We start from the raw sequence: 11,701 nt of genomic DNA, 5'->3' as shown, positions 1-11,701 counted from the left end.
ATAGCCCGGTCCAGAGAGTAGTATCGCTTTACTCAAGATTTCTGCTTTCAATTTGGCAATATTGCTTTTTTTTTTTGTGTGTGTGGTTGTAGTGGTGTTTGTTCATGTCAGGGAGAAATCCATCAGGTCCGAAGTGTCCCACTTATCCTCTCCTGGTTGTGTTTACGGAAAAAGGCTTTTCCGAACTCGTAGGTGCTGATCATGATCGCACAGGCCGGGGCCACTTTGATCAGCCTGGGAAGAAAACCTGGGAAAGAGACAGAGTGATGGAACAAATGGCTTATCGTTTACTTGAATGGATCAATAATTCAGGGAAATGTTTACCTGCAAACAGAGCATTGAAGCCGTCCTGAGCCACTATCCTGCTCATCACGCTGAAGGTGGACGACGAGAGCCGATTCGACACTGACAGGAAAAAACCAAAATAAAATCAATCAGTCAGCTTTAAATGAACAATTTCCACACAGAATAAACACAACGGCTGTGATGAAATTGCCTGATATGTGAATACAGTCCAACCAGACGAGCTTGTGCGTCTCGGTGAACACCGATTTCATGTTCTCAATCTGAGTTTGTTTAAACCCGATAAACCTTTTACATCACTAACCTAGAGAGGCAAGGGGCTTTCCAACCACTCATTCCAATGTGAGGACAACTTTTAAATAGGTGAAATTTTTGTTTACATTTTCTTCTTTCTTCCTTGTTTTAACTCTCAAAATACACAATGGACCAAACTAATAAAAGCCTGTGCTCATATAGATTTGTTTGCTTCATCTGTTTCCATTTAAATCATCACCGAATAACTTTTTTTCTTCTTATATGAAACGATCTGAGTCACTACACAGCCTCTCCACATATCCATTACTGCATAAGAACTCTTCCGGTCATGATTACTTTGTTTAGCTTGCAGCTCTCCGAGCTCCACTTGTCTTCTCGTCTTGACGACATCAAATGGTAAAGTCACTACAGCTGCAATCTGAAACAAGGGAATATGTGAAGAAACAAACTGCAGTTCACAGAGTTCTGAGTGGCTTTTGTCACCTTGTTTTCTGGGTAATAAATATGCTCGCTCAAAGGCTGAAAGCTTTGCTTAAACACAGAGGAATTGAAGAACTTACAGATCCAGACATGGCTCCGGATGTGAACGTGATGGAAAACGTGGGCTCTCTGGTGTTGTGCCGCTCACACAGCCAGCGCTTTCCCAGCTCGTAGTTGTACCAGTACATGGCAGAGAAGGGCACGTCTCGGAGCAGCGTGGGGCCCAAACCCCTCCACAGAGACAGCCAGCCCTCCGTCTTCACTGCTGAGCCGATCAGGGTCGTCAGCTCCCGGTACGACTGTTTCTGCGACTGCAGCTTCGTGCGGATGAGCTCCAGGGGGCTTATCACAGTCGCCGACCCCACTGACACATGGAAGAGGAAGACGAGGTGAGATAAAAGGATAAAAGACATGGTTAGTTACTTCTGGAGATTAATGTGGCAATTAAATAACCAGCTTTTATTTATTTATGTATTATTACTTATGAAACGATTCCAGGAGCTATTTGATTTGAATGTATCTAAAAACTCCTGGTAAAAATAAATAAATAAATAAAAAGTGGAGGGGGCATCTTCCAGATTTGACCAGCATTCTAGTAGCTCATCACTTCTTATTGTGCAGAACACACCGTGTTTGTTTGAGCGGTCTTCTTTCTTTTTCTTTTTAAATTTAAACAGATGTTTTTAGAAGTTCTGACTGTATGAGCCAAAAGTCTGTGATAAAACAGTGGACAGCTCACCTCTAGCTATTGCCCCTGCCAGAAGCGGCGCCTCCTGAGCGCGGTCTCCCATCCTCAGCCTGAGTGCTGCACACAGCTGGTCGTAACACGTGAAATAGATCACTGTCGCTGGGACTGCCATCACACTGGAAACAGATCATATGCGATGTAGACATAAATCAGACTTTGCTTACAAAGCACTCCTGGCAAGTAAATGTCGATCACAAAAAAAACATTTCACTTATGTAGCAATATGAATTCATGCTTCAGCAGTATCAAAGCGCTTTACATGACTGAACCTTGACGACACACGACCAGCTGAGCCACAGCCGCCACAATACAAGTGACAGTACTTAGAGTAAATGAGTTTCTGTTTGCTCTCCATTAATTTGTACCACTTCAGAGGAAAACGTCCTTAATGAGAACATCGGCCACAAGCTGAATGACTATTGACTGACCACAGATTCAGCGCAACATAGCAACATAGTGCAATGAAGGAATGAAAACGGTTGTAAGAGACGTTCCACTCACAGAGTGGGAGGCAGACCGCTCCATAACGACTTGATTCCTTCATGTCGAACAATCTGGACGAAGGCATCCTGCAGAGTGAAGGGGCAGTTCAACAGTTTACCCACAACATTAAGACTTTACATTTCTACACAATAGTAAAAATAACCTTCATTTTAAAGTTGTTCTAATAAAAGTATACAAGTCAAACATTACATGGAATGTGTTTGATAATGGAATTTAACTTTTATATACAAATTATCACAGTAAACTGAAAAACATTGACATGCAAGAACATAAATTATTACCAGAGTGCCACTGAAGTGACCGGGAACTTTATACCAGACTCTGGAGTTGCCATTTTCACACAAACAGATGTGGTCCATCAGTCCATTGCAGTAAACAAAGCACTTGCCTTAAAGATTAAAAAACAAACAAACATGAGTTAGATTTAATTTTTACATCAACTATATCCAAACAAACATGAGACTGAATCAAAACAGTAGAAATCAACATTTATTCAACCTTTAGGAAAGGGATTCTTCTGTGCTTGTAGTCGGATCTTCACAACATCCAGAGGAGTGACTGAAGAAAGAAACAACATGATATAAACCTCTTTGTTCCCTCATTGAATCACTTTAATTAACAAGGATAACTTTATCAAAATGTTTACAGTCCATGTGCCAATGAATTGTATATTTTTAAATGACTAGAAAGAGATCAGTCAGACTGACTATGTGAATCTTTTATTTGTTCAGACCTCCCTGGTGGCAAATCAGATAAGTATTGACCTTGGATGTTAAGGACACGGGCATAAATCTTAGTTAAACTAATCATACATTAATAAAACCTTTTTATAAACATTGACCCATCTGTGTGAGGCCACATTACAGCACTCTGGGGAGCTGGTGGGGGTCAAGGGTCAGTGACATGTGGTGGTGATCGAACTTGCAACCTTATGATCCCATGTCCTCCAGTCCACCACTGTCCCAGCATCAGGAGAAACGGACACGTTTACAGTGAAACTTCAAATAACTGGCTGTGGTGTCTGTCAATGAATATTGTATTTTTCTGTGGGACTAAACAAAACATTTTCTTGGCTGTTTATTAAGAAAATGCTGCACTCTAAGATAAGAATTTCAATGGACGGATTACTTCCGCAAATTTTTAAATATTCCGTTTTTGTTGAGATAGTCTGGATGTGTTGATTGAACAAAACCTTTCAAGGTCTTTTATATCAGAAAATGCGGTGTCAGACTCCGACAATCTTAGGCTACAGCAGTTCTTGACCGTTTCTAAAATTACTGTGTATTTGCATCACTGATCAAGCCAGAACGATGTAGATGTTAAACTACTTCGTGAGTCGATGTGCGTACAATTCTGCGAGACAAATCAAATCAACGGTTAAAGCACACGCCACACAGAAATATTAAAAAGTGTCTGACCGAAGAGCGAGGTGAGGACGGCTCCGGAGCAGGACGCCACCATCTGTTGGAGCGGAGTGATGCCCCCACTCGCGGAGGAAGACGCAGGACTTTGACCACTCATACTGTCTTCATAAAACACTGCGAATACACCGTGACATCAGACGTATTTCCATGAGTGCATTGGGTAAACTACGTCTCGTAATTGGCCTTGATGACCGAGGTACATCCTGGCTGCGGAGTCGCTGCGCTGCTCGTTGCGTTGTTGTTACGTGACATAAACATGCTAACCTTGGTTAGCCAGCTTAGCTCAGTTCCTACCTGCTGCTAGACCATGACAGTAGTTTCCCCAGCAGACAGAGACATCCCTCTAGGAGTTGATGGTTTTAAGGTTTGGGCAAGAGTGTCCCGCGACTTTAAAACTAAAACATAACTGAAACACGTGTGTGACGGAAGGAGACGTAACTCGCTGAGCAGCTCAGTGTAGCGACGTGGCGTTCAGCAGAGCACTTTCTCTCACTTTTTCAAAATTACGTCCGTGACGCAATAATAAAAGAATGACTTCGTGCTTTGAGCAAACTGATATTTTTCAAACAAAAATATCGGTCATATGTCTTTGTTACATAAAAAACGAATTTCACACAATATGGAAACACCGTTTTAAAACGTGATAACTGTGTTTACTTATTTCTCAGTTGCCATATAAGTGCGTTTTCCGTAAAAATGCAACAATTCGTTGTATTTTTTTAAACCTTCTCTAAACTCATTTAGACACAGCTTATTTTAAAACTATACAATAAGATTCATAAGAATTTTTGAATTAATAGCAAACCGACGATGAGGTTTTAGTAAACATTGAACTCCATCAATAAAAAATGTATGTGCGGAAAGTGTCCAACCTGGCAGCGTCGTCTATAGCAAACGCTGGATTTAAAGCGGGAAAGAGACGTTTGCAGAAAGAGTTAAAAGTTTGTCACGATAGGATCCATATTGTCGATAAACAGCTCTTCTGTGTGTAACAAACATGGGAGTACAGCTCCGAGGGCGTTTACCAACTTTATCTTAAAAATGTAAACACCCCGACTTCACCGGATAAGTTTCAACCAGGAAACGAGGAGCACGTAAACGTACGTTAAGTCCAGTCTGCCTTTTAAACGTTTAAACCGGGTTATTCTGTCCACACCCGTGTCACATTAGTCATTTATTTGTTGGCGAAAGTTTGTTTTTTCGTATTATTCCCCCTCCTCGTAATAATATGTGTTTAAATGCAGGCGCAAATAAGGACTTTATGGGGCATGTTGGTTGAAAATGAAGCCGAAACGCACGCAGAGACAAACAGGAGCTCAATGGCACGGTAAAGTTTTATTAACGGTTTTAAATATATGACCAAATTATATCCAGGTGTTTTTCTTGTTTTTGTTTTGAATCCCTTCTTATTCAGTTTTGACAGTTGCTGTCTAAATGTTCTTAACCTGTGAATAGTTTTCTATTGTTTGATTTAATACTCCTGATGGATGTAGGTACAGTATCTTTAAAAAAATAAATTTAATTAATTACAAATTTCTCAAAATATATATGGCACAGTCACGTTGTAAGGTTAAAGTCCTCTACTACGGTCTGACAGTACGTATTCTTTTTCTCCATACATCTCCAAGATGAAAATCTATTTTTGTGTATATAAGGTCTTACAGTAATTAAAATTGTGTTAAAGGCCAAATCATGAATGGAATCCTTAACAAGTATACAAATAAAACATATTCTTAAGGTCAGAACAATTGTCGAATTTCCCAAACAACCAGTTTTACAAATCCACCCAAAATGAATGACTAAATTTACAGTCAAATTAATATTTGTTTTAATGTCTTTGTCACAGAAAGAACAACTCTTGTAATCAAGATTAAATCTAAGTCTTAACATTTCAGCAGCAGGATATATACAGAATTATTTCAGGGTTTCAAAGTGAACTTGCTTTGCTTCTTTTTACCTTCGCCAACGAACACACACACACAAGCAAATAACAACACTGAACATTATGTTTCCTTTCGTCATGCGACTAATCCTTGTTTATTGTTTTAGGAAAAGCTGTAAACACGGGTGATAAGACTGCGCTTAATCCAGCAAAGCAAAAATCACAGTTGTCCTCTTCTGCAAGAGTCAAACCTTTTGCTGGGAAAGTGTTTTACCTGGACCTACCATCAAATAGAACAGCAGAAACACTGGAGAGAGACATCAAAGAACTGGGAGGGGTGAGACAACGTATATTTCTTTCTTTCTTTTTGTCCCTGCGAGAAACTGATTTTGTTTGTGGCAACTTCACTGATACCAAGTTTAGGAAGACATGATGCGTGTAACCCAAAGTTTAGGCTGAACCTCTCCAATATTTGTATGCATTGGTACATTATATGCAATATAAAAATAGAAAATGATGTATTACTGAGTTGTATCAGTGGTTATTACTGGAGGAAAACGATTCAGTGAATGTCGATATGGCTTTCATGCACCTCTATAGCTTCTTTCCAAATATTTCACCCTGTCGTTGTGTTTTACTCAGACGGTGGAGAAGTTTTTCAGTAAAGAGATTCGGTATCTGGTGTCCAACAAGCGCGAGGCCCGCTATGTGCACTGCTTCAGACACGAGTCTCCGGTCCCCAGCCCGGAGTCTGGACCGAGCTCGCCACACCCTCGCTCAGTCCAGCGCCATCCTGGCAGCCATGGAGAGAACGCTAAAAGCAAGATTCAGGGTCAAACCGAGACGGTGAGTCCACAGTGTTTTATTTTCCGGGTTTCTATCTTGTACACTTCTATTGCCGAGTAGTTTTGTAGTCGTGAATCTTATTTGTTTCCATGTCTTGTCTAGCAGTTTGCCACAAGCCGAGGAAAGTCTTTGGTGGAGAGAGTTGTGAAAGAGCAGGTTTGTTAAATAAACACTAATGTTATTTACTGAGCACTTTCTTTTTTAATTTATTTTATATGTTTTAATAACAATTTTGGTGGTTGGGTGTAGCACATATACACAATTAAGTATCCAGTTTTACAATGAGTGACTGAGCACTTTTCATTACCTCTCTGCTAATGTTGTGTTATTTGTTTTCAGGAGAGGGTACAAATAAACAAGATCCTGTCAAATGCTTTAGAGTGGGGTGTAAAAATCCTCTACATAGATGGTATGCAGGACCAGTTTCACCTTTAAAAAAAATAAAAAATAAATAGTTCCATTATACTTAATTAGTCCTCTCTCTTAATGTTTTTGTTTTCTTTGATAATTGGCAGATGTAATAGCGTATGTTCACAAGAAGAAAAAGACGATTGACAGTCAGGTGTCTGTGAAAACGAACGTGAGTTTAACCTTTTCAATACATTATTCTTCAAATTCCAATCGTTTGTTTGGCCTTCATTTTATATTGGCACATAGTTCTCTTGAACTTGCTTTGCTGTGGTTGTAACAGGTCAGAGCCGAGTCAGCTGCAAAGCAAGGCCTTCTCAAATGCAAAGGTAAAACATCTTCCTGGATTCTGTTCATCTCGTTGCTCTGTGAAAACACGCTCTGATAAGTAATGGTGATTTCAGCTGGAAAGATCAGTAAACCTTTCATCAAGGTGGAGGATTCAAGCAGGTGAGAGAGCCAAAGTTTGTGAAGGAAGATATATTCGTTTTGAACTGCTCGAAGCTTGGCACTAAAAAAATATATATATTTTTTCCTTTTTCAGACACTATCGTCCAATTTACCTCACGGTGCAAAGCATTCCCGAGTTCAGCCTGAAGACTGAGGCTCCCTGCAGTCCCTTCTGTCTGGAGGACAAAGATCCTCCTGGAAACAAGCAGCGTGGACACGGGTAGGATGCTTCTGTTCATCTCATGATTTCTAAAGTGGCTTTTAGGAATGTAAGACTTTGTGGTTAAACTTAATGGATTTTGACAGTTTCATTCCAGAAATCGGCTCACATTTTGTGTTTGAACCCAAAGACCCTCCGATTAAATTAAATACTACAATTTACCGTCCCTCCAGTGTGTTTTCCTCCATGTTCCAACAGTGATACCAAGAATCCATAACGAACACATGGTTCATCGTTTAAACTGAATAGAAATGTGTCCGAAAGCTGTTTTTACCTCATTTTATTATTTTATCTTATTACCTCCTCTGGGCTCCTCTGCCAACAGACGTGTGAAAGCCTCAGCCAATGAGGTCAAAGGTCAAGTTCGAAAGAAGAACAAGGATAAGAAACGAGCCGGCTACTGCGAAGGGTGTTTGATCAAGTTTGACAACCTCACTGTGGTAAGTCGTCTCATTAGAGATGCTAAAAGTTAATGTTTTCTGTCCGGAACATATAAATCAATCTCAGTAATTCGACTAAGCAAAACTGTTTGGGACATTGAACAATTCAAAAAACTCTAGTTTAGTTTAGTCTTTTACTTCCAAGGCTGTTTGTCAAAGTCCATATTGGTTTTAATTAACCTGTTTTCTTCTCAATTGAATATATTAAGATTAGTGAATCCCACTCTTCCACCTGAAATAATCTGAGTTGATCGCTCAGCTATTTTATTCAGTATTTTTTACCCTCTTGTATATTCCGGTGTTACATTTTTGTCGTAGTCTCACATGTTTATTGTTATTAGGCAAATTGATATCAACTGATCTCTTGTGATTTTCTCTTCAGTTAATCATTGTGGTCACTTTTGAAAATGAATGAAGAATTCCTGTGTTGAATTTTGATTTAGCATATTTCCATGTGTCGGTGTTTGTTGAGCAGATGAATTTAGATTTGTCATTTGACTGTTTGTCCAGCATCTGCAGAGTCAACATCACAAGGCTTTTTCTAAGAGTAAAGAGTACGCTGTGGTGGACAGGCTGACTTCAACTCTCGCCTACAACTTCACTCCTATCAATGCCAAAACGAGAGGGTATTACATCAGCGTTTTGTTTTTATCTACGTACGTATATGTGTATTCCTCTGTGCGTATTTCAACACTGCCTTGCTTCTTTTCAGGCCAAAGTGTAGCGTTTCCTCTGTTATCATGGCTCCTGGACCCTGTAAGCAACCTGAGACTGTTGCAGAAGAGACCCTGCAGGGTGCTGGTGGGTGTGCAGCGTCATATTTGGAAAACAATTTGAAAGCGGCATCACCCTCTGACTCTCCTCCGCTGAGATACGAAGACCGGAGGAATCGTTATGCTCACTCTCACAACTCAAAGCAGAAACATCTTGCACGTAAACGGCCCTGCAGACAGAACTCGCTGACTTCTTGCACTCAAGAAGCTGAGGAGGAGAAAGTTTCCCAGTCCAATTTGGAAACGGCTCCCCCTAGTGGTGATGTTTTCTCCACTCTTCCGTCCGGAGTTGGTCATGTTGACCCGCTGGACCAAAAACCTCACAACAGCTCCACTTCTCATGTCCATGACGTGTCGTCAAGAGGAATCTGTGGTGCAGCAAATGGCCGGGAAGAACCTCAGGCGAACGCAGATGCAATGCTGTTGGATTTTATTCACAATAAAAACCTATTTCCAGACAAAGGGACTGAAGTGAAACTCTCAGAAAACAAAGAAGGCGGCCTTCCTGCAGAAATCTCCCCAGTGCAGAAACTTAAGAGGAAAATCAGAGTTTACAAGCAGAAAAGACGGAAAGTTGAGACCAACGCTGAACCTGTGGCCTCCATATTCAATCTGTGGGAATGTTTTCAGTCCAGCGATGACATGGATTTGGAGTTTCGTGGATTTGAGGATGAGGAGTTGACAAATAATTTTATCTGATAAACCGGACTTCCTGCGCAGAACTTCTGTGGTCGAAAGGAAACAAGCTAACTGTGTAAAAATATGTTTTGGCAAACAAATCCGTCCACTTTTCCATCGCATGAGAACAGTGGCAGCTGCTTGTGGATTCAGTATGTTTTAGCTAGAAAACTTTGAGCTAAGATTGATATTTTCTTTATTGTGGTTAATGAAATGCCGACGTTATTTCTGAGTTGAAAGCCAACATGTCTGCCTTCGTTTCAGTGAATCCATTCCACTTATCTGACAGTGAGATCTGCTACATGTAGTATTACAATAATTCAACTCCCTCTGTAATTGTTCTCTTCATCTACTTTCTGGTGGGTTAGTATTCATCAGGCGAAATCTGTAATTATAACCTTGTAATTCTAAACTTCTGACATAGTTTAACAAAGTGGCCCTTCTTTAGTTTTAGCTATTTGTATTGAATATGAAAAGATGCTCCTGTTCTTGAAGTGACAGGAAAGAAATGTCACTGAGCTGATGGATTTCATTTCCACGACTGGGGGAAAATATTTATGTTTTGATTTTTCCAAATTGTTTTTGTTAATTACTTAAGGTCGCGCGGTCTTTCTCCTGAATACTATGTATATTTAAATTAACGTCTGAATAAAAGGCAGCTTAAGATTAATTTAATCTTCCAGACAGAAAGAACTAATTTCATTTATTTCATTGTTGAAAAAAAAAACATGCAGTTTCTGTGCATGTGTGTTGATGTGAACGACCTCCAGGTTGAGCGCGTGGTGTTTGGCATTTTAATGTGACATTTTCAGGATTCTTCCTAAGTGCAGTTTTATGACCTCCCTTCATGTGTGCACGCTTTCTGATGCATTAGCTCAGCATCTCCCTTCCTCTGCTTTTAGTGCATTAGCATAGTGCCCTTGTTCTCCATCACTCCTCTCAAATGGATGCACTGGGTCAGATGGGAGTCTCTCTGCCACTGGCATTAAGAAAATGATGGTATGAGCACATCGATACTGCGAATAAAAAGGGTAAGGCGGTATTGGATACAGATAGAGTTACATTACCTCCAGTTTGATTTGCAGTCTGCTTCAAATCCTGCAAACTTTATTTTACTAAAGCAGTTTTCTCTCTTATAGCTGCAGGTTCTGGCATGACAAATCTATACTTCAGGTAGGAACCAACAACAGGTGCTTCATGTGGCAATTTCCACATTGAAACGCCTTTACATAGTTTGTCCACCAGAGGGCGCTGAAATGTTTTGTCCACATCAATGACAATTGAGTAACAAAGCAGTATGTGGTGTCTTCCGTCCGCAATGTGTACTGCTCAAGTAAAATAACTAGACATTGGTCCCAAAATATCATGAAGTTGTGAATATATGGGATACAAGCAACAGACTAGTACATGCGTGTACATTAGAAAAACAGTAATGGCTTCAAATGAGTCACTTGTGCAGTTAAAGTTCTAGTGTTGGTGAGATAATCTCTAGATTCGGAAACATCACTGTCATACAAGCACCATAATACTGCAAATTAAATGTGTGAAGCACTCAAGTGCAGACATTGCAGTTGTTGCCATGTCCACATAGCTTCTGCTTTAAAGAAAAAAAAAAAGTATGTTTAAGGCTTGCACACACATTAAACATTCACGATCAGATCTCTGATGAATGAAAAGAGGTGCATATACAACCTGTGTGCATGGAACTGTTGTAAACACAAACGGCTGTAGGATGGTGTTTGGACTATATATCTTTGTCAAGCTTTAAATGAAAGCTTCAGGTATAACGTGAATGTTTTTCATAATGAGACGTAAAGCAGTCCAGAGTTTGATCCTGGGTTGGTCAAGGGGAAGCCTTTCTGTGCAGAGTTGCATGTTCTCCCAGTGGGTGTGTGCATTTTCTCTGAGAACTCCCATTTCCCCCCCACAGTTCATCAACATGTCTTCAGTGGACTTGACATCTGGTTTAGGCCTAGAATACAGTTTTATGATCCATGCAGACCTCTCAGGCCAGAGCCAAACATGCAGAAGCTGCTTGTATTTTTATGTGGCAAACATCAAGCAGAACTTTTCAAATGAAAAGTAAGTATTTATTGTATCATTAACTCTTGAACTCTTTAGCTTATTTTTCACTCTCCTCTTTTTTTTAACCTGATAATTTGATCTTTGCCTGTTTCCTGTTTCCTGTTATCTGTTCACTCATCTTTCGTTGCTTTTGCCAACTGTGCATGAACATTATTGATGTAAAGCACCTGGAATGGCATCCTTGAAATGCCATACAAATAATCCT

General features: G+C 40.1%; 2 protein-coding genes across 6 annotated transcripts; one reads left to right on the top strand and one right to left on the bottom strand.

Moving 5' to 3' along the window:
• slc25a40 (solute carrier family 25 member 40) lies at positions 1–4,759 on the bottom strand. 3 transcript variants are annotated; one of them, XM_080471014.1, is made up of 10 exons: positions 4,587–4,759; positions 3,709–3,828; positions 2,789–2,848; positions 2,572–2,678; positions 2,288–2,355; positions 1,778–1,902; positions 1,119–1,402; positions 895–976; positions 325–405; positions 1–247 (listed from the first exon to the last, which is right to left on the bottom strand). In XM_080471014.1, exons 2-10 carry the CDS (start codon positions 3,809–3,811, stop codon positions 123–125), a joined length of 1,035 nt encoding a protein of 344 aa, XP_080327140.1. In that variant the 5' UTR covers positions 3,812–3,828; positions 4,587–4,759; the 3' UTR covers positions 1–122. The 3 variants fall into 3 exon arrangements, with proteins under 3 accessions (XP_080327140.1, XP_080327139.1, XP_080327141.1); XM_080471013.1 differs by having other exon boundaries at positions 4,009–4,721; XM_080471015.1 differs by lacking the exon at positions 4,587–4,759 and having other exon boundaries at positions 3,709–4,162.
• dbf4 (DBF4-CDC7 kinase regulatory subunit) lies at positions 4,592–10,098 on the top strand. 3 transcript variants are annotated; one of them, XM_080471010.1, is made up of 13 exons: positions 4,592–4,814; positions 4,959–5,041; positions 5,764–5,933; positions 6,239–6,442; positions 6,548–6,598; positions 6,782–6,851; positions 6,958–7,022; positions 7,134–7,179; positions 7,255–7,300; positions 7,395–7,520; positions 7,846–7,960; positions 8,471–8,586; positions 8,673–10,098. In XM_080471010.1, exons 2-13 carry the CDS (start codon positions 4,996–4,998, stop codon positions 9,430–9,432), a joined length of 1,815 nt encoding a protein of 604 aa, XP_080327136.1. In that variant the 5' UTR covers positions 4,592–4,814; positions 4,959–4,995; the 3' UTR covers positions 9,433–10,098. The 3 variants fall into 3 exon arrangements, with proteins under 3 accessions (XP_080327136.1, XP_080327137.1, XP_080327135.1); XM_080471011.1 differs by having other exon boundaries at positions 4,592–5,041; XM_080471009.1 differs by lacking the exon at positions 4,592–4,814 and having other exon boundaries at positions 4,955–5,041; positions 6,545–6,598.
• The last annotated feature ends 1,603 nt before the right edge of the window (positions 10,099–11,701 follow it).

The sequence above is a fragment of the Lipophrys pholis genome (genome assembly GCF_963383615.2).
Source record: "Lipophrys pholis genome assembly, chromosome: 9".
In the NCBI taxonomy this organism is placed as follows: domain Eukaryota; kingdom Metazoa; phylum Chordata; class Actinopteri; order Blenniiformes; family Blenniidae; genus Lipophrys; species Lipophrys pholis.
This window is presented reverse-complemented; position numbering and strand designations above follow the sequence as displayed.

Bases quoted from the DNA above. Each gene is read 5' to 3' on its own strand.
- slc25a40 (XM_080471014.1), bottom strand. From the start codon at position 3,811: ATGAGTGGTCAAAGTCCTGCGTCTTCCTCCGCGAGTGGGGGCATCACT. The intron at 2,679-2,788 runs GTTGAATAAATG...TTAATCTTTAAG, and splicing joins GAAGAATCCCTTTCCTAAAG to GCAAGTGCTTTGTTTACTGC. The intron at 1,403-1,777 runs GTGAGCTGTCCA...TCCATGTGTCAG, and splicing joins GGCAGGGGCAATAGCTAGAG to TGGGGTCGGCGACTGTGATA.
- dbf4 (XM_080471009.1), top strand. From the start codon at position 4,996: ATGAAGCCGAAACGCACGCAGAGACAAACAGGAGCTCAATGGCACG. The intron at 5,934-6,238 runs GTGAGACAACGT...TGTTTTACTCAG, and splicing joins ACATCAAAGAACTGGGAGGG to ACGGTGGAGAAGTTTTTCAG. The intron at 6,599-6,781 runs GTTTGTTAAATA...ATTTGTTTTCAG, and splicing joins AGAGAGTTGTGAAAGAGCAG to GAGAGGGTACAAATAAACAA.